At 38.6% G+C, this 26,717-nt stretch overlaps 1 protein-coding gene across 16 annotated transcripts in view; it reads left to right on the top strand.

The window, feature by feature from the left end:
- The first annotated feature begins 2,354 nt into the window (after positions 1–2,354).
- The window catches only part of LOC129738763 (neurobeachin), a 377,782-nt gene continuing 353,419 nt past the window's right edge, over positions 2,355–26,717 (top strand). For all 16 annotated transcript variants that reach the window (XM_055730042.1, XM_055730034.1, XM_055730040.1 and 13 more), the window contains exon 1: positions 2,355–3,375. In XM_055730042.1, the coding sequence (XP_055586017.1) occupies positions 3,217–3,375 (159 nt within the window). In that variant the 5' untranslated portion in view covers positions 2,355–3,216. The remainder of the gene's footprint in view (positions 3,376–26,717) is intronic.

The raw sequence follows: 26,717 nt of genomic DNA, 5'->3' as shown, positions 1-26,717 counted from the left end.
TGCATTTTCAAGAGTTTTCTAGAATTTCAAAGGAGGGTTTAAGAGATGCTCCTCTAGCGTTGAGTAATTTGATATTTGAGCAATAATACTTTATCAAACTGCTTGAATTCTTCATGAACATTCGTAAGTATGATGCAAAATGACGCAACATAGATTTGAGGCAGAATTTGAATCCAAAAAACAGGCTTCAAATTCAAAAATACTTATGTTTTTAAATAGTCAACACTATTTCTCTAGTTTCAAGTCATAGAAGGCAGCACTATCTTGCAATTAAACCGAATTGATGTCTATTTTCGAATATCTGGGATTAATTCAGGTGTGCTGGATGATTTCGGTTGAAATTGAATCGAAAATTAAGATGAGCAGGAATTTTGACGGTGGTATACTTTTGTGCTGGTATTTTTTTTGCAAATGCGGAAAAGCTTTCGGCAGCGTGAACTCCAACAAAATTGTGTTGGAAACTACCCCGAAATGATGAATATTGGCCTAAAAAAACCTGAAAAATCAATTTTAAGACTAAATTTGGTTTTAACTGCTACAGAATGCTGCCATCTATGACTTGGAACTGAAAAAAGTCAGGATTACCCCGGTTTATCCCAGTTTTTTTTTAATTACAACCTGTTTCTTATTTCGCACCCTTTTTTCATACTTTTGATCCTCAACGCCGATTGCAACGTCCAAAAATTTTCATTTATCCATTAAACAATTCAAAACAAATTGTGGAAGAAAATTTTGGTGATTTTTATTCATTCATATTTCAACAAGCAAAACACATGATGGTACTATTCTGATTTCGGTCGCTGTAGCAGGAATCATAAAAATGAATGTTTGGAAGGATGACATTTTGAAATAAACAAATGCATGATGCAAAACAATCATATTCCAGCAAATTGAAACGAGATTTAAAAGGTGAATATTTTATTTTTATTTTATTTTATTTTTATATTTTATTTATTTTTTATTCTGCTGCTTCTAGAAATAGAACCTAGCTTGAGTAGAGGTAGTGTTCGGAAAGGCCTTTTTTTTACTCTACTTTACTCTTTTACTCTCTGATAAGAGATGAACTAAATCTCCTAGTGTACAATTGTTCTTTGAATTCGGCATTAACACATCGAAATACTTTTTTTTTTGGTTTTAAATGATTAGGAGAGAAATCAATGACTGTTAAAAGGACTTCCCTATTTGCTTCACCAAAATTGCTGCTAGCATGCGGGTTTCTTTTGTTTCTCAAAGCTTCAACTTGATTTATTAGATTCTTCATTCATGTTGGAACACGAGAGAGAAAGTGATGTAAAAAAGTTACCAGTTAGCACTGTTACAAACCATACTTTCACAATGGACTTTTCGCTGTTAGATTTGTATTTTTAACACATGTACCTTCAGCAGAACAATAATCGGAAAAAATTGCAGGTTTGTTTTTCATGAATTGACGGCAAAATTTCCTGCCTCAGAGTAGTTTCTTCTAATTGTTGATCAACGGTCCTTAATCTATAGGCCATGGAATAACAGTTGCCGTTGTGGATCATTGCAGTCGTCGATAACTACCTTTACTCCTGTATCATTGCCAGAAATCTTGTTGATTTGTTAATCCTTAAAATCTATCTCAACAGTATTTTTGGTATTTTTGTCACTTTAAAACTTGGGCCAGTGTAAAAAAAATCATATGAAAGCGTTCATTTCATCTTCGTTGATGTTTTTACAATTCGGTTACCCACAAGAGAAGGAGTTAGCAAATGATGTTATGTACATAGACTCTTCATTATGCGCTCGCCTAAAGGTGGAGATTTTCAGCGACATCAATTCTTGTGATTTATTGTTTTCAACTATCAACTAACCAATACTTCTTAGATGGAATCTTTCTAACACTGGTTATTTTTCGTTTCTGGAACGCTTTTTGCTCAAACATACCCACGCCAAACACTTCAATTATCACACTGCTTATTTTTACCATTGTCTGGAGCCCCCCGTTCGTCGGTTTATCTTTTATACCAGTTTACTAAACTGGAGCCGTTTGCGGTTGCATTTTCTCAGTGTGACAGCAACGACAGCTATCTTCCCTTCGGCACCTGTCATATCGACGAACGACGAAAACATTTCCAAAACAACGCAACCGAATCCGTGTCCACTCCCTCGTCGGTTTTTATCTTCCAGTCGGCCAGCGCAAGCAGACGAAAATTCTTACTCCCCGTCTCTCTCCGACCAACACAGCAACTGTCAGAATACTTGCTGCTGCTTCAGCCAGCCAGGAAGCGAGAGAGCGCCCCTGCCTGTTTGGATGTGTGAGTGTCGACCGAACCGAAACCGTCCAACTAAAGCCAAACGGGGGTTCTCCGATAGGGAAGAAAGCGAAAATCGATGATTTTGCTCGCGTCGATTCACTGTGTCGCACACACAGATTTCGGTCGGTCCGCGGGTGTTCAGAAGTTTAGATTTGCTGCTGGAAGAAAAGAAGAATTCTGGAATATTTTCAACATCTACTTTTCTTTCTTGCATTGCGATTTGTTACTGCTGGAGTAATCGCCGTTTTGTCCGTCGAACTGGAATCCGGATTCCCCGGGACGGGTCGGTTCCGGACTTTTTTCTGGATTCGTCGGGGAAGATAGTGCAAGTGATTTTTCTTCTCTGTTGGCTGACTGGCTGGATAGGAACCGTGTGTGGTTTATCGCTGGTGGTGCTTCGCTGGAGCTCTCACGACTCCGTGTGTGTATGAGTGTGAAAAAATGTCGTGAATCATTTTCTGGTCGAGTTACGGGAGCCAGCTTGGAAAATCTTCTGGTCCAAGGATATTTTCCCGTCATGGCGTAGAAAAAAGGTGGCCAAATGAGTTGAGTTGGTGCTGTGGAGTTGATTTACTAGTGGCTCTAGGTGGAGCTTGGTGCTTCGCCACCGCCGTGTGAGTGTTTCGTGAAGTGTGTTTGTCTTCTATTGGGAAAGTGTTTTCTGAAGCTCGGAAGGTCGAATCCGGAGCAAGTGCTCGAAGGAAGAAAGGGCGATCCCGAGAGGAGTTGTCCTCCGGTGGGAGGCAGCAAACCTAGGAGGAGCAAGAGTGTTTACATGTTTTGACAACTACTAGAGTTCTCTGGAAGAAAATCAGTGCGCCGTTTGTGTGACAAAGAGTTTCTGGAGTCTGCTGGAGATTTCCCAGCAGGAACAAGTCATTTATTGGAAGTATTTTGCGGATTGATAAAACTGGAGCCGCCAGGAGGAATAATCAGAATGGCGGACCTTTCGAGGCCGCCGTTCAGCGACATCAAGCGGCCGGAAGAAGTGGTCAAGATGACGATGACGGACAATCTGAAGTTTGCCGTCCTGATCGGGCTGATTGAGGTTGGCCAGGTCTCGAACCGGGAGGTGGTCAACACCGTTCTATATTTGGTAAGTGTCCGCGCAGCAGAACCTTTCTTCTTCATCGTCATCATTGCTCATTATTTTCACAAAAAAATGAAACTGCCACGAAAAGGTTACAGCAGTCAGTGGCATAAATCAGGTGGGGGGCATTCAGCGCTCACAATTTCTTATCGCACTTGAACAATGTTTGAACAAAAGGCAGAACGATTACAAATTACCTGTGCATAGACGGTGTCGGTGACGACGAGCCGTTATCATTAGTGTATGGAACCCCGGTTACAAACACACCCGCACAATTCGAGCGCTGGATACAAATAGCCCATCCGTACTTCTGGAAATGACATGAGCCATACCATTTCCCCAGGCTCTAATTACCGAGAACCGAGCCGACCAAAAAAAAACCGCTGCAAGGACATCCTTGCGAGCAAATGGCCCATCCATCCCTTGATGCTGACTGACCATTACATAATCTACCCAAATGCCTGCGAGTAATGACCCGTCAGCCGTCGTCCAGCAGAAGGTGTTATTCTTCTTCCAATTGGAATCACCACCGCCATACAAGCATTTTTTTTCCTCCCATCTTGCACAGGTGCCTTCCTTCCTGGCGTTTCCGAACGCTGGCAGCACTTCCATTATCTAACAATCACACCATCAAACCATTATTGGCAGCGTGCGCTCTATTGGAAAAACTAAACGAGACTTACTTGTCAAATGCAGACATATTTTTTCTCCGGAAACACTAGAGGTATCTTCCGTTTGGTAGAAGTTGTCTATAAAAAAAAAACAATCTGAACAATCAGTACCCAAACTTCGACGGATTGCTATGATTTACAACCGAGGAGGATTTACTGTCTTCCCAAAGTGTCGTTTTGGGGGAAAACAGATCAAACGGACGGGAATCAATGTTATTGCGGGTCAATAGTTGGATTCCCCCCGCATTTCTCCAGCGGATTGACTAAACTCGATGACATGGAGCAAGCCTAACAGGCAAGGCAAGGAATGTGTGCAATGCTTCTTTTTCATTACATTTGGGCTGGATGTCGCAACCGCAGCGTTAAAAGGTTACGTAAAGTAGTAGCCATTCGCCCCCGAAAACGGATCGAAATCGAACCGGTCGGTGTGATGATACTGATGATGAACGATGAATTGATTCGGATGGATGGTTCTGTCACGTTTGCTTTTGGATCTCCTTTTTTTTTGGGGCTGTACAAACGCATATTTGGTACCCCCCAATGTCACTCAGTCAGTGGTGGTTTGGAACTTTTGATGAGCCTCGGATTGTGTTTTGCTATTTATTGCGGTCGCCGCTGCTGGATTTGATAATAAATAATGTTATCGGTCGTTGGGTCAGTTGGTTTTCGGATTTATCTTCCGTTGGATGGATTAGGTGGTTTATAGGTGACTTATTGATATTTCATGAAAAAAACCTTTTCCATGCGAAACAGCAAGATAAAACTATTTTAATAAGCATAGAAACATATTTTTTTATATTTTAAGGTATCTATTCTTTTTCGATGATTGGTAACAATTCCAGCAAACATATTAATAGCTGTATTCCTATAGTACTTTGATATACGATCCATATACATTATAAAATGATCGTATGTAAGCTGCAAAAGCAGGTTTTACCTACAAAAGTGGAGGCAATATTCATACATAAGTTTCACTTCTTTCTAATGCGATGAAAATTACACCAATTGGGCTCTATCCGACATCTTACTCGCACCTATCGGAAGAATGAAAGAGAGCGCAAGATATTACCCTCAAAGTTTTCAAATCGTTGCCAGCGACAGTATTTTCGAGTTCTCTCATGGGCAGGGATGCCAGGTGGTTTTTTTTTTTTTCAAAAATCAGTACACCGCGGAGATAAAATCAGGATTTTTTACAACACCTCTAAATTTATGGAAATAATATGCAGTTCTGTTAATATTGCATAAACAAAGGCAATATACATGTGCTTTAAACGCATAAATCTATGCAACAGACGTGAACAGCTTCTCGACTGACCTGCAGTTCATATAAAAAAATACCATTTAAAAATCATCTGAACCGACTATTACCATCGGTTAAACGAGTTGAACTATTTTTTTACAGATTTGTTCGAATTTCTCATAGTTTGAAAACAAATTTGATTATAATTGTGCTGTTTTTTGAAAATCAGGACAATTTAGGACATGTTAAAGACACATTTTCAAAAATCAGGACACCTGGCAACTCTTCTCATGGGTCAACATCAGGGTGAGTCAGTAGGGTGGGTGCATATTGAGGAAAAGTAGGCAAGGGGTACCAAAAGTTTCTCATTGGTGGGGGGTGGAGACGGAGCGTTTTTTGACAGCGAATTGTTCGTCTACCATGCCGACGATTACGATTGCCTGTCACAAGATGGACGATTTCGTGCATTCTTATAAGAACACACCTGAAGCTTTACCCGCCTTGGTCAACATTATTCAATCCCTATCTGATTTTAAGTCTTCTGGTTGCACTGCTGATCACAGAGAAAACAAAACGATAATTCTGTCATTCGAAGCCCGCTCGGGAGGATGGAAAGGAAAAGATGATGAAATATCATATCGTAAAAATTTAGAACAGTTAAACCTTTTCTTTCAGTATGATTACCGGAGAATGTTTGTCGTATACGTATATGCATTTGTTTACAGTTTCCGGTTAAATTAACACAAGAAACTTCCAGACAATCGATTCAGGACATTCGAATTCTTTAAGAGCTTCCACATTTGGACATTCGATGGGATTTTTTGCCCCAGAATACTCAATGCAAAGTCGATTGGTCCAGAACAAATAAGTTGAAAAAAGGGGTTTAAAACATGTTTAAACATTTTAATAAACAAACCTCCTTTTCGAAATTTTTAAGAATTTTTAACTTTCTGTTCATTCTCTGAGAGATAACTGTTAAGAAAACAAAAAATGTGCTAAATTTAATTCACAAAATGGGAATTGGTGTTTTGCTATCCTAAAACTTAAAGTTAAATTTCTCGACCGTGCAGCTACACGAACAATTTCAACGTACTCCATTTCTCGTTCGTAATTTTTTTCAAACAGGATGTGCAAACTGTCACCACAAAAAGAAGCTACGTCATCGTGAATCGACCCATTCAAAAATTTACTTACATAATTAAAAAAAAAACACCCGCTAATTTCATCGATGGGGGACCTAAAGTGCATAACAAAAATATGATCATACGCTTATGATCTTAGTTTTGTCATGATCTTTCACGTGGAAAAGGAATTTTTGATGAAACATCAACAAGTCACACAATCGCAACCAATTTGCAAATCATAGCTTGTGGGGAATCGTGGGCCGCACATCTTGGGCCATCTATATTTCTATGTTTTTATACACATTCAGAACTTAAAATACGTTTTTCCTATCTCTAAAGTTTTCTTACGCTAAATGAAGAGCTATGAAAAATATTTTGTCCATCCTATAAAAGAAATTTTGCCAAAACGTTCGCGAGCAAGGTTTTGGAATCTATGCGATCGTACACAGCTCTCTTTCTCATGTCATCATTTGAAATTACTTTAAAATAACGAAATGAATTAGGAAATCACAGTTTTGGGTCAACTCATAAACTTTGCATGTTATTTGATCAATTTGGAATTGGTGGCCCACGATTCCCCACCATTTTTCAAAATCCAAAAAATATTGCTTTTTTTAAAACAGTCAGAATTTGGGGAAAATAACTTATTAAAAATTTAAAAAAATACCTTATGATACCTTGAAAATGTAGAAAACCATACCATTTTGTATTTTCATTTTGTCTTTTATAATGAAGAAGTTAGGGAACAACGAAAGAAAGTGGCCCATGATTCCCCACTCTCCCATACTCTTTGTGTGACCTGGTGGTGTTATCATTAGTAAGCTGCTTGCCATTATATCCTTGAAAGATTTTCGCTTTAGTCTTAAGAAGAATTTAGTTATCTACGGAACATGAAATTTCACTGAGACCTATATGTGTGTGTTCGATTTTTGTAAGCTGTGGAAAGCGATCTGGTATACCTATCACCTGGAGATAATCCCTAAATGAATATTGATTTGAACAAACACAAAGCTAATGTGTTTAAGACCAAGAATTAACACTTAGCTCTTGAAACAAAATAAAAATTTCGGAAAGTTCAGTCGGAATAACTTAAAAATCCATAAGGAATTCAATGCGATTTTAGCAGCTTTGAAAGATTCATACTTGCCCTTTGTTGCCAAAAACTCATTTACTGGAGCTCTTTGTAGATGTAGCAATTTTATAGGAAAACCTAGCAGAATTCCAGGCATTTGATACCAAAATGTTCATCCCAGAATCCGGGAGAATTAATTCAAAATCAGGAATAACTCAATAAAAATCTAACACTTGAAACATTTGTTTTCCATCGAAACACATCATATTATTTTATTCCAGAAAACTGTTCTTGAATGAAAGTGAACAAGTTGTTTTGATATAGTTCGCTAAAAAAATTCTATTGATGGACGCAAAACTTGAAAAATGAAAAATCACAGTTTGAGTTTTTGTCCGATATTGCAAATGAAGTGAATAAATCCGGGCAAAATCAGTCGCGCTGTTTCCTGCCTGCGTCTTCAGTCGTCCTGGCCCTGAGTTCGTTGGAGGTGATGGGGTTCTCCAGGCCTCTTCTCCAGGCAAGTACCAGTTTATGTTAAGAACATGCCCCTCGCGTATCCTGTTTCCACTCTACCACAGATGCACACCGTCAAATCTTCCGGACCTCGTTAATCCTTCGACTTCTTCTGGGCCTCCAGCACCGGGACGCAACGAACTAGGAATTACGGAGACCCCTGAGCCCTTCGACTCAGTCGCGCTGATTCCAGCCAGCGTCAACAGTCGTCCCGGCCCTGAGTTCGTCTGTGGTGAAGGGGTTCTCCAGCGCCAGCCTGCGTTATCTGGCAAGTATTATATCACCGACAGTCCTTCTCCGCCTGATGGAATTTGCCTTTCCAGTGATCGTCGTTCCTGTTCTGCTTCTGAATCAGCCGACTCGATTAACATATACTACCAGAATGTCGGTGGTGTCAATTCTTGCTTGATTGACTATTTCCTCGCCACTTCGTGTTCCTGCTACGACATTATCGCTTTTACTGAAACATGGCTCAACGACCGCACTCTATCTAGTCAGGTTATCGGCTCTGATTACGCAGTGTTTCGTTGCGATCGAAGTCCACTCAACAGCAAAAAATCGACCGGAGGCGGTGTGTTACTGGCTGTTAAATCTAAACTCCCCGCCATGCTTATTGAAGACGACTCTTGGTTCAATCTGGAAATTCTTTGGACCCGCATCGATATTGGTGATCGGAAACTTTATGTGTGCGTAGTGTACGTGCCTCCTGATCGTTCCAGTGACCTGGTAGTAGCCGAATCTTTTTCACGTAGCCTCTCTAAAGTCAGTTCCATTTGCTCTCCTGAAGATGACATCCTCGTCATCGGCGACTTCAACATGCCTGGCTTGAAATGGTGCTTTTCACAAGGCGGATTCCTGTTTCCAGATCCTCCGCGTTCTTCTTTCACGGCACCTTGCAGCGTCTACTTAGATGCCTTAAGCACAGCGACTCTACGTCAGATAAATTACATTGAAAACGAGAACGGCAGGATGCTTGACCTCTGCTTTGTTAACGAAGGGTTCAGGATTCCGACGATCGATTTAGCTCCCGCTCCACTCGTCAAAGACGTCCTACATCACCCAGCTCTAGTGGTCTCACTCGGTGCCGCTAGGTTATATTCTCCCATTGAGAAAACGTCTTACTATAACGATTTCAAGAAGATGGATTCCGAGGCTATATTGCGCGTTCTGGAATCCATAGAATGGGAAGTCGAGCTCGATCTTTCTGATCCCAACGCAGCTGCAGAGAAGTTTACGAATATCGTTAATTACACCATCGATCGCCATGTGCCAAAACGTAGCGTAGGTGCTAATCTACGGACTCCGTGGGTCGCCAAAGAACTGCGGGAATTGAAGACAGCTAAAAAACGTGCCCTTCGTAACTATAACAAGCAAAAGTCGCTCTACGCTCAGAATGAATACCGCAAACTGAACTCGACTTATAGAAAGACCAGTAAGCGCTGCTACCAGAATTATCTTAATCGGCTCCAGCGAAACTTCAAGACCAGTCCGAAAAAATTTTGGAAGCACGTAAAAAATCAGCGGAATGAAACAGGGCTTCCGTCCCACATGTTTCTGGACAACAACACAGCCGCTTCCGACCCCGAAATTTGTGAGCTCTTCGCCGGGAAATTCTCAAGCGTTTTCACCACCGAGGGCATTTCTTCAGAGCAACTAGCCAGGGCTGTCCGGAATATTTTACCTCTGGGTTCATCTTTGAATGGATTCCTAATTGAAGATGCAGGCATCTTGAAAGCAACAGCAAAGTTGAAAAATTCTACCTCAACGGGCCCGGACGGTATACCAGCAACTTTTTTGAAGCGTTGTATGCCACTATTGCTGACTTCCATCAAATATATTTTTCAATCTTCGCTGGATAACGCAATTTTTCCCTCACTGTGGAAGGAAGCTCATATGTTTCCTGTCCATAAAAAAGGGGACAAGAGAGATGTTAGCAACTACCGTGGGATATCAGCTCTATGCGCTATATCCAAACTCTTTGAACTGGTCGTTATGGATCCTGTTTTCTCGTTTTGCAAACCTCACATTTCCAACGACCAGCATGGATTCATGCCTAAACGATCCACAACTACCAACTTACTGAGCTTCACATCTTTCGTTCAAGACTGCTTTGCCAGGAAGACCCAAACTGACGCCATTTACACTGATCTCTCAGCTGCGTTTGACAAGGTGAACCATGATATTGCAATCGCAAAGCTCGGACGCTTAGGATTCTGTGGATCTCTACTGGATTGGTTCCGGAGTTATCTAACGGGACGGAAATTATCCGTTCGAACTGGTGAATCCTTTTCCAGGCAATTCCCTGCCCCCTCAGGAGTACCCCAAGGAAGCCATTTAGGACCGATAATTTTCGTAATCTACTTCAATGACGCACTCTCGCTCCTTGAAGGCACAAAACTTGCTTATGCTGATGACCTGAAACTTTTTCACGCCATAAACAACCAAGACGATATCGACTTTTTACAGCAGCAATTTTCCGTATTTGCTGACTGGTGCGACATTAACTGCCTGCCGTTGAACCGCAGCAAATGCTCGGTTATATCATTTTCCCGTAAGCGGCACACTCTTCGTGCGAAGTACATCCTTGGAAGCGAAACCATCACCCGATTAGAACACATCAACGATCTAGGAGTCATCCTCGATCAACGGCTGGAGTTCAAGACTCACACGAACTATGTTGTTGACAAAGCTTCTAGAAACCTTGGATTCCTGTTTCGCATGGCCAAAGACTTCAAAGACGTGTACTGCCTTAAAAGTCTTTATTGCTGCATAGTTCGTTCCATTCTCGAGTACGCATCAGCTGTCTGGTGCCCCGTCTATCAGAACGGAGCTGAACGAATCGAGGCTATCCAGCGGCGCTTCCTGCGGTATGCCCTACGTCACTTGAATTGGTACGATCTGTTTCGTCTGCCAAGCTACGAAAATCGTTGCCGCCTTATAGACTTGGACACGCTTCAAGTTCGTAGGAACGCTACTCGAGCTCTGGTTGTGGCTGACCTGCTGACATCGAGAATAGACTCACCCACGCTGCTGGAGGCTGTCCCTCTCAGTGTACGACCCCGAGGATTAAGAAACCAGCATTTGCAGCTCTACGTCCCCATTCGTCTGAACAACTATGGGGCCAACAGCGCTTTTGTCGGAATCTTAAAAACTTTTAATCGTTTTTCTGCGCATTTCGACTTTGACGTATCGAGAAATGTGTTCCGAAGGAAAATATTAGACGTATCCAGAACTGTGTCGAGTGGATTTTAATTTTAATTTTGATAAGTTATTTAGGATTAAGTTATCATTTGGATCAACATATGATCCGTTGATTTTTTATACAAATAAACAAATAAACAAATAAAATCCGGGCATTTTTCAACGAAACCTGGGCAACCGGACCAAACATTTCCAAAATATTTTGGCAAATATCCGGGCAAGTTCGGTTAAAACCGGGCTATCTGGCAAGCTTGTTTTAGATGAATAGATCAAATCTAGGTGAGGCCTGGGAGAGGAAGACTGAATAAAAAAAAAAGAAAAAAATCTTTCAAACGTCAAATTTCCCTCATCAGTCTACCGACTAGTGCGAAGGTTCAAAATTTTACTTTCTTATTTGGTGTTTTTCAACAAAACTTGTTTGATGCTAAAAAGTACTTGTTTTGCACAAAACAATGATTTAATTAGGTTTTGTTTTGCTCTGGCAAATTCTTGCATGATCAGGCGTATTGAGTTGCTCAAATTTCGTTGAAGCTTTTGAAGCTGATAAGTAAAAATTGTTCGATTAATGGTTGTTCTAAAATTAGCTTAAATAACGGATTTAGATTTTGGGTGCTTCCCATGGACCGAACAACTTTTTTATAAAGTTCAAAGTCTTAATCTTGAATAACCTTTATTAAGTTCATGTAAAACTATGCCGTTTTTTTGAAAATAATCGAACACAGAAGTGGTTTAAATAATCATCATGACAACGTTTTAGAAATAGCCATGCAAATTATTCCTTTATCCTGGGGTCTAACATCAAGTCCTTACATAACTAGATGAAGATTTAGAACTGTAAATGTATTGTTTTGTAGTTTTTTTTTATTTTCTTCTTGGATTACTTAAGATTTTTTGAAATTTTAAAATAGATTTTGATATAAATTTTATTTTATAATTTAATTTATTTTCTTGAGAAAAAATATCTGAAGCTATAATCCCTGTTTCGACTTGTATTCTCCCATATTTCAAGCTAGCTGTTGTGTTTTTTGGGCCCTTACAGCAATGTTCCGAAACTCAATCAAAATAAACACTCAGGATACGTTTCTTATTTGAAACATTCTGACTGTATAATAGGAAAGCGCCTCTCGCAACTGCTTCGCCCGACGGGTATGCAATCTCGATCAGCGCTCCACTCAGCAATGCCAACCGAGTCGCGTCATTCAGAATAATCGGTTTTGCAAACATCGCCTATCGAAGATGAGTGAGATACAAACTGATCTATTCTGAATGTCGCTCACTCAGTTTTCTTCTGGTTTATTCGAAATTGAAAACACGTCGGAAGTGAACGTCTTTCCGTCACAAACACAACTACAATTTGATTTTATTATTACTGGTGTATAAAAATGCTGTAAAATCCAATAAATTTATCAATTGGCTATGTTTAAAATCAAACAACATTTACGTATGATCGGTTGCATGTATCCACTCACTCACTGCCTGAACCATTCACTCCTGATCCTAGACCAACATGATTCGCCGTTGCATTGCTCTTTGGTGAGATTCCAATTTGATGATGGTGCTGCACTGTTTTGACAGCACGCGTCGTTCGAGGTGATCTATATTTTAGCGATGAATAGAACGAACGATCATCGGATAGGTCCAGTAGCAATCAATAACAAAACCCGATCGCTGTACGTTCAGTTTCGAAGTGCAATCAGGAACATTTATTGAAAATGAGTGATTTTCGGAACACTGCCTTACAGCACCTTATAGTATACTTAAAGGCGTTTATTGCCTTTGAGTTGAGTTAGGCGCCTGAAACAGCGATGTTTTTTTTTATTTTGTGATAATTAGTTAAGGTTAGGGAATTTTACATATTTTTTTCCCCTTAAATCACTACGTTTCAGTACTTATATCAGCACACATTAAAAAAAAATCAGTACAGATCTTGATAAATCAGCAGCTAAACAATGTTTTGCTAACATACACCTTTTAGAGTTAAAACTGTTGCTTGGGTTCAGCTCTGATTGCTTCGAATTGAACATTTAGAAAAAAAAAGTAATGAAACCACAACATTAAATTTAAAGGCTCCGACCGAATTCGCTCAAATTAAAGACATGCTCGGATTTTCTTTCGATTTTGTTCCAGCAGAGGGAACTTTTCAAACCCCAACATCGAAATTTATGCCTTAAAAATGTTCGGTAGACATTTCCTCACCTTTTCTTAGCTCATAACATTGAATCATAGAAGGGGAGAGTGCAAAAAAACACGCAGCCCAACTTACGTCGTTCCAGATGCTGCAAAATTTCCGCATTCAACACCCCAATCCAATTTTTTTCTGCCACTCTACCAAGGAGAACAACCTCTTACGAATATTTGTCAATCGGGAGCCGAGCCACGACATTGACAAGGGGGAGGCGAGCCTTCATCGAACGCCAAAAATTACGACGCCATCTGATGCGTCTTCTTAGGAACTTCTCCTCAAAAAGGAACAGCAGTCTGATTTTTGTTTCGGACCCGAAGGAAAAGTTTTGCCTACCTGAACATATTTTCTTTTGGTTTTTTTTCCGTCGGTCTCTCTCGATTCCTCAAAAGCTGTCATGGTGCGGAAAGAAAGCAAGGTTGACAAATCAATCGGGTCCTTCCGGTGTGTTTTGTTGAGGAAAAGTTTTGTTCTTACCGTTTCGCTGCTTTTCGGGTTTCCGGGAGTATTTGGGGGGAGCGAGTTTGAATTAAGATAATTGAGTTCGTCCTAACGATACCATACTTTGGGCGAGTAACTTCAAAAGGCTGCTGGCTCTTCAATTCTTTTAAAATAAGAAAAATCACAAGAAAAAAGAATTGAAAAAATCACAAACTTAATCTTGAATAACCTTTACTAAGTTCATGTAACACTATGCCGTTTTTTGAAAATACTCGAACACAGAAGTGGTTTAAATAATCATCATGACAATGTTTTTGAAATAGCCATGCAATTTTTTCCTTCATCCTGAAGTCTAACATCAAGTCCTTACATAACTAGATGAAGATTTAGAACTGCAAATATATTGTTTTGTAGTTTATTTTTATTTTCTTTTTGGATTACCAAACATTTTTTGAAATTTAAAAATGATTTTGGTATAAATTTTATTTTATAATTTAATTAATTTTTTTGAGAAAAAATATCTTAAGCTTTGTAGAAGAGACGAAACATAAACCCCACCTAGGGGCTTGTGATATAGCTCAGTTGGCAAGTCTGTTGTCTCCTGAGCAGATGTCCGCGAGTTCGAGCCCAAGAGTAAACATCGAACACAGTTGTACCGGATAAGTTTTTCAATAACGATCCGCCAACTGTAACGTTGATAAAGTCGCGAATGCCATAATGATGGTAAAACGGCTATAAGCGAAACAAAAAAATAAATGAATAAATAAATAAATAAATAAATAAATAAACTCCACCTAAAGGCGGGGTTGGGAGACAACATCAACGAATCGAAATATAGATATGTACAATTTACTTTTCATATAAGTTGTAATATTTCAATTCTTGTGGTCAGGGTTCAACAAAACGCACTCTTTTAGACGCGCGCGGCACACGCAAACCATTTCTCTCGAGCGAAACACTTCTTCGTTTGCGTTCTGGCCGTTGACGCGCTCTCGCTCGAAACAAAAACACGCTCGCTCAATCTTTTCCGCTCGTTCTCGTCGACGAGATGCACTATCAGGGTTGCCAACATTTGTTTTCAAAAATCAGGGAACTGGTGAAATAAAAATCAGGCAAAATCAGGCAACGGAAATTTCGCTCAAAGTGATGACCTTTTTTTTTGGTCAGCACTCGACATTTCCATTTTAATATGTGTTGTGAGCTTACATGGTTGAATAATTCTACTCAATCAAAGCGATCGAAAGATTCCCTTTAATTCCCTTTTTAAAAAACCAATTGAAAGGAATCTTTCGATTGCTTTGATTCAGCCACATTTCACTTTTTAACTTCAGCAATGGTACCAAATCCAGTTCTTAACTACCCAATTTTCATCATATTCGCAAAAATCAGGCAAAATCAGGCAAATTTTCAAAAATCAGGGAAATTCAATGGCTTATCAGGTTGTCAGGCAAAGCCTCAAAAAATCAGGCATTCCCTGAAAAATCAGGCACATTGGCATCTCTGTGCACTATCCGAAATCTGCGCGAGCGGCCGAGTCAAACAGGCACGGTTAGCTCTCGCGCGTCCTAATCGAGCGGCGGGTGAGGCCTCTCTTTTGGCTCAAAGAACAGCACGCAGCGGCCCAAAATGCAGCGCGCGGCGGCTCTCCGAATGGTCCGAGGCGGCCCTCTTTTCGTCACCGGGCGGCGCGCACGGGCTCGAGTGAGGGCCTTGTGTTTCGTTCGTGTTTCTGTTTGCAGTGCCGATTGAGAAATCTGTGTGTATGATTTCATCAACAGGATAGTTAAAATATATGTAAGCGCACAATGGGATTTGGCGGAGGGTTATAAGAATTAATGTAGGAGGTTAACATTACCCATTAGTAACAGTTACCAGCACTAGTAACTATGAAAAATTTACCATGAAATAGTAAAATTTCGCAAAAAATGCCTAATGAAAGAGCTTTACACAAGGATTGTTAAAATGAATGTTAAAAATATTCTAGCCACTAGTAATAGTTACCAGCACTAGTAATCATGAAAAATTTACCGTGAAATAGTAAAATTTCGCGAAAAACGCCGAATGAAAAGCTTTACACAAGGATTGTTAAAATGAATGTTTAAAATGTTCTAGCCACTAGTAATAGTTACCAGCACTAGTAACTATGAAAAATTTACCATGAAATAGTAAAATTTCACGAAAAACGCCTTATGAAAGAGCTTTACACAAGGATTGTTAAAATGAATGTTAAAAATGTTCTAGCCACTAGTAATAGTTACCAGCACTAGTAACTATGAAAAATTTACCATGAAATAGTAAAATCTCGCGAAAAAGGCCAAATCAAAGAGCTTTACACAAGGATTGTTAAAATGAATGTTAAAAATGTTCTAGCCACTAGTAATAGTTACCAGCACTAGTAACTATGAAAAATTTACCATGAAATAGTAAAATTTCACAAAAAATGCCTAATGAAAGAGCTTTACACAAGGATTGTTAAAATGAATGCTGAAAATATTCTAGCCACTAGTAATAGTTACCAGCACTAGTAACATGAAAAATTTACCATGCAATAGTAAAATTTCGCAAAAAATGCCTAATGAAAGAGCTTTACACAAGGATTGTTAAAATGAATGTTTAAAATGTTCTAGCCACTAGTAATAGTTACCAGCACTAGTAACTATGAAAAATTTACCATGAAATAGTAAAATTTCGCGAAAAACGCCTTATGAAAGAGCTTTACACAAGGATTGTTAAAATGAATGTTAAAAATGTTCTAGCCACTAGTAATAGTTACCAGCACTAGAAACTATGAAAAATTTACCTCTTTAAGCTCTTTGATTCGGCGTTTTTCGCGAAATTTTACTATTTCGTGGTAAATTTTTCATAGTTACTAGTGCTGGTAACTTTTACTAGTGGCTAGAATATTTTTAACATGCATTACAACAATCCTTGTGTAAAGCTCTTTGATTTGGCGTTTTTCGCGAAATTTTACTATTTCATGGTAAATTTTTCATAGTTACTAGTGCTGGTAACTATTACTAGTGGCTAGAATATTTTTAACATTCATTTTAACAATCCTTGTGTAAAGCTTTTTCATTTGGCATTTTTTGCGAAATTTTACTATTTCATGGTAAATTTTTCATAGTTACTAGTGCTGGTAACTATTACTAGTAGCTAGAATATTTTTAACATTCATTTTAACAATCCTTGTGTAAAGCTTTTTCATTAGGCATTTTTTGCGAAATTTTAGTATTTCATGGTAAATTTTTCATAGTTACTAGTGCTGGTAACTATTACTAGTGGCTAGAATATTTTTAACATTCATTACAACAATCCTTGTGTAAAGCCCTTTGATTTAGCGTTTTTCGCGAAATTTTACTATTTCATGGTAAATTTTTCATAGTTACTAGTCCTGGTAACTATTACTAGTGGCTAGAATATTTTTAACATTCATTTTAACAATCCTTGTGTAAAGCCCTTTGATTTGGCGTTTTTCGCGAAATTTTACTATTTCATGGTAAATTTTTCATAGTTACTAGTCCTGGTAACTATTACTAGTGGCTAGAATATTTTTAACATTCATTTTAACAATCCTTGTGTAAAGCTCTTTGATTTGGCGTTTTTCGCGAAATTTTACTATTTCATGGTAAATTTTTCATAGTTACTAGTGCTGGTAACTATTACTAGTGGCTAGAATATTTTTAACATTCATTTTAACAATCCTTGTGTAAAGCTCTTTCATTAGGCATTTTTTGCGAAATTTTACTATTTCATGGTAAATTTTTCATAGTTACTAGTGCTGGTAACTATTACTAGTGGCTAGAATATTTTTAACATTCATTTTAACAATCCTTGTGTAAAGCTCTTTCATTAGGCATTTTTTGCGAAATTTTACTATTTCATGGTAAATTTTTCATAATTACTAGTGCTGGTAACTATTACTAGTGGCTAGAATATTTTTAACATTCATTTCAACAATCCTTGTGTAACGCTCTTTGATTCGGCGTTTTTCGCGAAATTTTACTATTGCATGGTAAATTTTTCATAGTTACTAGTACTAGTTACTATTACTAGTATGTATTTTAAAACTTCTAACATGGATTGTTATAACCCTCCTCCCAAGGCTATTGCTTGCTTCTATCTGTTTTACCATATCTATTGATTTAATTATTCGCACAGATTATCCCGTCGGCCCTTAAAACACGGCGAACACTCCGTGTGCTAAAGAGAGCCGCGCGCGCCGTCCGGTGAGCCGCCGTGTCCTCTCGGTAGATGCTCGGTGTTCCTACACGCACGCGGCAGAAAAACGCAAACGCAGTTTCCGAACCGCTCGCGCTCTCGAATAGGCGCGCGCGAATTCGCTCTTCTCAAAAATTTTCAATCTGCGTTTTGGTCGCAAATTTCTCGAGAGAATTTCGAGCAATCAAATGTGCCCGTGAACCGAGAACGAAAGAGCTGCGTTTTATTTGCTCTTTCTCATTCGACGCACTCCTGCGTGTTGAACCCTGCTTGTGGTACAATTTTAACAACACTGATATAAAATATAGCTGTGAGTCAGTCGTAATATGTTTCAAAATTAAGTATAAAATGGAGGAAGTGTGTAGAAACTTCTACCGAAAAAAACTGAAAGTCCAGTTCCTTAGCCCCTGTGGTTGTGCTATTTAAAAAATGTAAAAAAACCGCATCTATTAAGTACGTCGTAGAACACTAGTTGTTTGGTAATTGAAGAGTCAAGCTTCAGCGAATTTTTCAGCAGTAAATAAATTGGGTTCTTGTGAGTTTAGTAATGCCTACAGTGAAATGCGAATTTTTATCATTGAAACATGTAAATACATATTGCCGAAACATAAACGGCAATGCTCTCAACAATGCAACCAGCATTGTGACGAAGTTTGGACAAAGTTTTTGCTGTTTTATCTTAAGTGATAGTACCGAAAAATTCGGAGAAGACTTATCTCTTTTCTCAGCTACGCCATAATTGCACTTCCTGATGATTTGATTAATTTTGTCTACCGTTATCAGTTTATTGGAATCGACCAAATATCGGAGAATCAAAATGAGAATCATCATCACCCTTCCAGTTTCAGGAGATCGTGCATTGGTTTTAATACGATTTTTGTTCAATTGTGAAGCTACTCAAAGCAGCTGGTTTTTCAAGAATACCACAATCCGAAGACGTGAATCGTCCCAATTGTGAATAGCTTCCGTAACCCATGACAGTCGTATCGTTTTATGAAGCAGAGATTGTAACATAGATTTGCTGGATCGCTGGAAACGTGATCCAACACAGCTCTCATGGTATACAACTCATCTTTCGAAAATTTAGTTACATGACTTGATTCTGACTACAACTTTTTCATATCATTCATCAGCAACGGTTCAATGACTTTTAAGTAACCATATTTTTTCAAAACCTCAGTTTTCACCTCATCTAGGGGTATGGATACAATAATTGCGTTGGAATGAGTTCTTGCTGTTGGATTATCAACTTTTAGCGCCAATGTATTTTTAATTGGGTTATAATGGCAAACATCTTTCGTTTCAGCACGTCCACCTTATTTCACTGCCGTTGGTATTGGGAGGGTTTGCTCCGTTTGTGCACTGAAATAAGCGATGTTGACACTATATACGTGTGGCAACATCATCGAACGAATCGTTCACCCCTAGTGCGTTTATAAAATAACTTACTTAATGGTCCCGCGTTGATTCTCCGGCGCATAGGAGCATGGTAAAAGACCTCCACTGTTGACGATCCGGAGCCAGCGTCTCTACTTGGTCCCAGTCAAGATTCTCGTCGACAGTTGTGATTTCTGATGGCTAGGCTACGCCGCCACGAGTTTCTCGGCCTGCCTCTCCTTCGATATCCTTGATTCCATTCAAGCACCTCTCTGCACAATCTCTGTTTCATATTTTCGCAGCGTGTGCCGAATCCACCTATAAAATTGGCCGTGGATATTTCAGAGTATGACATTTTTTGCTTCTTTTCATCAAATTTCACCTGACTTACAGCATACTTCTGTTATTCGTCCACCAATTGCTGAGCCATAAACATCATTTTTCGAATTTTTTATTCGGGTAGTCCAACATCACAACGCATAGCTGTTACAAATGCATTTGCTCCAAACGTAAAAATTGTTAATAATTTGTTGCCTAAAGCAGTAGCACGACTTGCTCCTGCAGATTCCTAATTGGTTCAAATGATCAGCGAGATGGCTACAGAAGTTCTTAACATAATCGTTGGTTGACTGACATAACGGACGTTGAAAAGGTATTGCTAAACTTGGCACTTGATTTTTGGTTATGCACATCAGCCGAATGGGATCAGTTGATGGGAGCCCACAGTTTTGAAAAGTGCAAGTCAACCCTGGATATTACAGTCGTGATCTTCCGAAATGAATTCAGGATTGACTCTTTCCTTTCGATTGGTAGCAATGAAAATTGCTGAACCTATCTAGACCCAATTTTCATGGGTTTACTTTACCCGCTGTTGCCGACACGAGATTAGTTTTACGAATGAGCCCGCGTGAGCTGGATACGCTCTTTTTATAGCGTCGAATTCCCGAGCGTCAGAGAAATGGGCGGAGCTCATTCGATGGGTTTTTTCTCTCTGGATTAAAAATGATTAAAGAGAAGATTTTTCGTGCAGAACCTTTTCTGCTTTGAATGCATATAGATGATTTGTTCAATATTCTTTCTATTGATTTGTTTATCTTCTACTTTTTCGCCTTAATCCTCTACAACTTCAATCTGCTATTAGAACTGATGGAAGATTATTGTGAACAGATTGAAAAGTTTCTATGATCTTTTTTTTTGAAGATTATGCGTTTCAGACAGTAAGCAAACGGATTAACGAACCGTTTAAAAAACTTAATTTTTCTTACGCAAATCGGGCTTTTCTGATCCAGGTTTCGATGTCTTTCTTGGTACCACCTCCAGACGTTATACGGCTACCAAGATACCTAAGCACTCCATTTTCTCAACTTGTTGCTAATTAGCCATCACCATAAAACTTTTCGGGTCATTTTATTGAAGAATGACGTTTACTTACCCTTTTTGGAATGATTCTAAATCTAATAGAATTGCAACATGTAGGTTGATAAAATATTGGAACGATTATGATTTCAATTTTCTGTTGATCTCCTGTTACCAAATTTAGGAAAATATTTACCCCTAAATTTACGCAGTACCTTTAACATTGCATCGGAAACATGTTTGGGACAGAAAAAGGGCAACGGACCTTTTATGGACCACCATGCTCATCTCTCTTTAAATGCACTTATGAAATTTTTAAACAAAAATATTTAGTTTACTATATTTTTTAATGATTAATAGCTTCATAAGAGAGATAAGCAAGGTGGTCCGACATTAGTCCGTTATTCTATATGAGGGATACCATACGTGCTTTTTCAAGAAAACATGCACTTTTTTTTCGATTGAGAAATGGGCGTACTCTTCGTTTCGTGAAATTTAAAGAGATGTACTCTTTTTTGTTGGAAGACCTACTTTTCATCAGAAAAACAAACTTATTTTTTCCAGTTAACGAAGCATGTGTTCCACATCCTAAACAAGAATTGCATAAAAAAATACAATATTCAACAACTTGCATAAGTATCGCATCTTCCTAGAGGCATCTTTTAGTCGTCGTTCGTAACCAGGGTTGGCAAAATTCAACGGTCAACGGTAAAATGGTCCTTCAAACTCATTTGACTGTTCCTTAACGACCAGTCAATTCGTTTGCCAGTCATTCATTCCCCAGTCATTGGAAGCTAAAATAATTACCTAGTCAAGCAATCGCATTTCAACGACCGATGACGAAAAAGAAACGCATTTATTATTATTGTTGCTCCTGCCAGCAAGCCGAAGACGACCAAAGACGAAAAAGAAACGCATTTATTATTATTGTTGCTCCTGCCAGCAAGCCCGTTTTCAGTTTTTTATTGCTATTGTTGCTCTCTGCCAGCAAGTCGTTCAATTAAAGCTTAGTTCTTTTAGAAATGGGACACTTTCATTTGCTAATAGCTCGTTAACTAGTTATCGGAGGTCCAAATTTTTGACAACATTTTGTTGCCTGTAAAAAGTACTATTCGACCTATTTTTTTCAAATTTTAAAATTTACGCGTTTTTGAGATATGTACGATGCAAGAGAAAAAGAAAAAAATAATTTTGCACAGTTTCCTTGAAAATGCGTCAATATCAAATTGATAGCTGACATAACCGTTGATTATTCAAAGAATTACTGAGTTTTTGTGGTGGATAAGTATGCAAACACTGTCAATAATGTCCACAAAGTTCAAATCAAGCATTGGAGAGAAGCACATGATCGGCAACAACGGTTAAGGATCATCAAGGAAGTCAAGTCTTATAGCAGCTTTTTTAATTTTCAATAAACGAAAAACTAAGGGTAGATCGCTGAAATGTCCAAAACAATTTTCTCCGATAAGCTGAAAGTGTTGCCTAGTGATGACTAATTGAAATCCAACCTCAAACAACCATTTTTTGATAGTTCCAAAGCTCTTAAGCTATGAAACCGGTACCGAAAAAAAAAACGTTCAAAAATGTGGTCAAAAATAATCAAATTTGTTCATTTCGAAACAACTGTATCCACTAAAATGCTTCCAATTTCCAGTTTCAAGAGAAGTGTTGGACCAGAAAGTATCACAAATTGAAGAAGGAGGGTGAAGCCACCTAAAATATAGATTTTACGAAGTATAAGTTGGAGAAACTGATCAATACCATGACTGAAAAAAGTGTGCGCCGGCCAATGGGTGATACCAAGAATTAAGTAGAAATTTCTTTAACAAAAAACGGTAAATATTTTTTTTCAAATTTTTTCATGAAAGATCATAACATTACCTTCTTTTTCTTCATAGAAAGTATTTCGTTCAAACAAATAGTTTTTTAGATACAGGCATTCGTAACTGTCCCATTTCTAAAAGAACTAAGCTTTAGTTGTACCTGTCGACAGCAGCCGATCGAGGATGTGTAGGAGCTTCGCCAGTCGCATGACGGAGAAATGTTGATTGGTGTCGTGCTTTATCCGTCATGCGAGTAGTGAGGCTCCGTCAATTGAGTAAGGTGCCGGTCGTTTGATGAAAAAAAAACTAGTCGGGTCAAGCGTGACGGGCGAAATTTACCAACCCTGTTCGTAACAAACAGTGAGCGTGATATGCGCCTTCGAGTATGCAATAGACTGCCGAATGCGTTAAGCAATATGCTTGAAATCCACGTTCTAAAGTCTACAGTAATGTTTTCAGAAGTTAAGGAACGTTTTTATATAAAATGCATCAATTACCGTAATGTATTTTGTTTGAATTTATGGGCCTTATCCTTGAAAAGTGATGTCCTTTTTAGTAGGGACATTTTAAGATTATGAATTTTTATTTATTGATGGATAGATGGTTAGAAGAAATAAATAAATTCTATCCGCTCATTTTCACCATATTTCTTTTCGTCTAACCATCTATGAAATATTTTTAAAAACATCATTAGAATATCGAAACTCATTTTCTTATAAACATGTTAAACCGATAATAATATTCGGTTCAGACTATATTTAAATAATGTTCTTCGACATAACCTGCGGGCCATCTGATGTGCATAAATTAAGGCGTTTACAGTACCATTATTTCGCCTTCATTTATGCCATTGCAGCAGAATTAGTCGTGTCCTGAATAACCCTGATTTTTTTCTTCATGGGGACTTGTTTTTGACAAAACCACCGGGCATCCCTGTTAAAGGAATCAAAATAGGAACTGCGAAAATGTCAAAACAGTGAGGTCAGCTAGCATCGACTAGGGATGACAGGTGGTTTTGCCAAAAATCAAGACACGATGAAGAAAAAATATCAGGTTTTTCAGAACACAACAAATTTATCTTTAATTGCATAAATGATGGCGAAAAACAGGTACTGTAGACGCCATTATTTATGCACTGAAGCGACCATAATCTTGGTTAGCCTGCATTTTAATCGGGAAAACACCATTTATCATCACCATCATCTGAACCGAACATTATAATCGATTAAAATATTTGATTACAGATTGATTCGTTATCCTGATAATTTAATTTTAAATTCAATTACAATTTTGATTTTTTTTTAGAAAATTAGGACACTAGGGAAATTTTAAAAAAATTATAAAAAATCAGATCAATTTAAAAAAAAATCAGGACGGCCTTTCGTCAATCAGGACAAATCCTGCTCACCTCATCAGGACACCTAGCATCTCTAGAATCGACCCATTAAATTTCGAGGCTGTGGCTGAGTAGAGGTGCCAGGTGGTTTTGTCAAAAATCTAGACGCCACGAAGAAAAAATTTGGATTTTTCAGGACAACACTAGATTCATGGAAATAATATGCAGCTCTTCTTTGATTGCATAAATAAAGGCGAAAAATCGGTGCTGAGAACGCCCTTATTTTTTCCATAAAGGTTAAGGTGTCCTGAACAAAGTATCAAGTCTTCTTGAATCTAAAAAATATCACTTTTTTTTCTTCTAAAGAAATCAACCCTTTACTGTCGATTTTATAGTTGAGGAAAATTTTTTACCAATTTTTAAGAAAATTGTATAACCACAAGGGCAAAGGAAGTTGAATTTCGGTACCTTTTTTCATGTAGTTTTTACACACTTTACAAACATTAGTCAATTTGTTTTTGTTCTTTGTTCCTTACTGAGGATGGTTGTAATTCTAGACCTGAATTTGTTGAATCGTTAACACTTGGATCGAGGATTTATGAGGCTACTAAAATGATAATATTTAAGAATGGTCCATTTTCACTTTTCTCAGGTTATTATGCTTCTCTCAGTTGTAGTATTCAATTATTGCTTGTCGAACAATTGCAATCGGTATGGGATAGTTAGATGAACATGTTTTGAAACATTCTGCGCAAAAAGTAAGATAATTTAATGATTGACTTTGGTTTTATGCCGATTTTAGTGATCTCTAAAATAATGACTCCTTTACCGACGTACATTTTTGCCACAAACAGTTTGAATCAATTTTTAGCCTACATTTTCCACTTATCCTTCCAAGGACTGCGATTTTGTTTGTATTGATGTACGTTGTACTGACTGTCGATACATGTTTTTCAAAAACAAAATCCCACTCGAAGACGTTGGCACACAACAACTTGTGATCTAACATCTCCCACGCATCCCCACACAACGCTACTCAGTCAGACAAACTGCACTGGAGTTCAGTTCAAAATTCGAAGAAGCCCTTCCTCGAGGCAGTCTCCCGGAAAATCGAGACACACCATGGTGCGTCAATTTTCCGATGTTTGCCATCCATTCTTTGCTTTGGCTTCGTTTTTCTGTTGGTTATGATGGAGGTTATTTTCGTCAACAGGATAAAAATATTTTGTTGAATACAGGGACATTTTGAAATAAACATCTTTTTGATCTTCAAACTTTAAAGTGTTTCACATTCTACTGTTGGTTGATTGAGAAGCTATGAGACTAAACTTTCGTAATCCAAACTTGAGAATTGATTCTCCGAGTTTAAAATCAAAACTTTGGGATCAGTAACCAGTATCGAAGATTCGTAGAAATGATTCATTCGTTCCATAACAATTTCTCCAAAAGCGACAGTTTCAATTATTGATGAGATTTTTTCGCATATTTCTAAGCTCCTCATATCGATACCTACATACTTTTGCATGTCGATCCCGAACAAAGTCATGGTTGTTGTAAAAGCTAAACCATTTTTCCCATCCAAAATCCTGTGCTCATCCTCTGGCTTCCAATTCTCTATTGCTAAAGCTCGCTCGGATAACTATAATCACAATCAGATTACATTCACGCTCGAATCGATTCTAATTCAATATTCCGACCCACATCCCGGAACTAGCTCGGGTGCTCTAGTGTGTCAATTTCCTCTGTACACTCTGTGCATCGTCCTATCCAATGCGGGTGAATCAAATTTGCTAGTGTAGCCAAACGGTTCGAATCAAACTTTGAGAGTTGACTTGTTTTCCTATAAGATTTTCGAACGGAAAAACTTCCCCAACCTGCTGGAAACCCTTCCAGAGTCAATCGAAATAGCACCATTGTATTTCCCACCCTCTAGTTGCTCTAGCAAAGCAAGTGTTCCGGATCTTCCGGGCAAGAATACCGATTCGCGGGATCATCAACAAACAACAGTCAGCCGAGGCTGTGTCATTCACTGGCTCTCGAGAAGCATCGAGAAGGCACAGATATCGGCAAGCTTCCGCAGCCATATCGACACAATCGGTTCCATTCATTGGGGACTGTTTGTGGGGCTTAATGTGGCATCAGAAATGATCTGCGCCATTTATTCGGCTCCTCCCTTCGTTCCCCCAACAATGCCACACTGCTAGAAAATACTCGAGCAGCTTCCGGGCACGCCTAAAGTTAGGCAACGCAGCGAAATCATTGAAGAGGATACACGACGACGCTAATACTCAGAGCAGCACAGTCACTATTCGTCCGTCGAACACAAAATTGATTGTGCGATGAAGTGAGGGTGGCTGGCTGTTTTCCACAACTCCATTCTATCCCTCGACCTAGATACAGATAGAAAAGATCCGATAGGGCGCACGGAGGACTTATTTTGATTGAAGTCATTTTTGTAAATGAATAGGCCCGATGAATCACTCGCTGAGCATAGGACTAAACGCCCGTTCGTTTTCCTTGAAATGCTTTAATTAAATACTGATTGTTATCTTTAGTAAATCGTTCAGAACTAGATGATAAAACAAATTAATAGAAAATAGTTTGGTAGTCTTTGGTGTAACAACACTAACAAATATTTTCATTTATTCAGGATTGTTATATCATTCCCAATGTTTTTTTTTCTTAACTCTCCGGGACCGCAATATTCAATTCTAATGGGTCGATTCACGCACTGCCGGGCCTCAATGCTGTTGACACTTTGCAGTTCCTTTTTGGATTCCTTATTTTCCAATTC

Source organism: Uranotaenia lowii, chromosome 1, assembly GCF_029784155.1.
Source record: "Uranotaenia lowii strain MFRU-FL chromosome 1, ASM2978415v1, whole genome shotgun sequence".
Lineage (NCBI taxonomy): Eukaryota > Metazoa > Arthropoda > Insecta > Diptera > Culicidae > Uranotaenia > Uranotaenia lowii.
The sequence above is the reverse complement of the archived record's forward strand: the minus strand, read 5'-3'. Positions and strand labels throughout refer to the sequence as shown.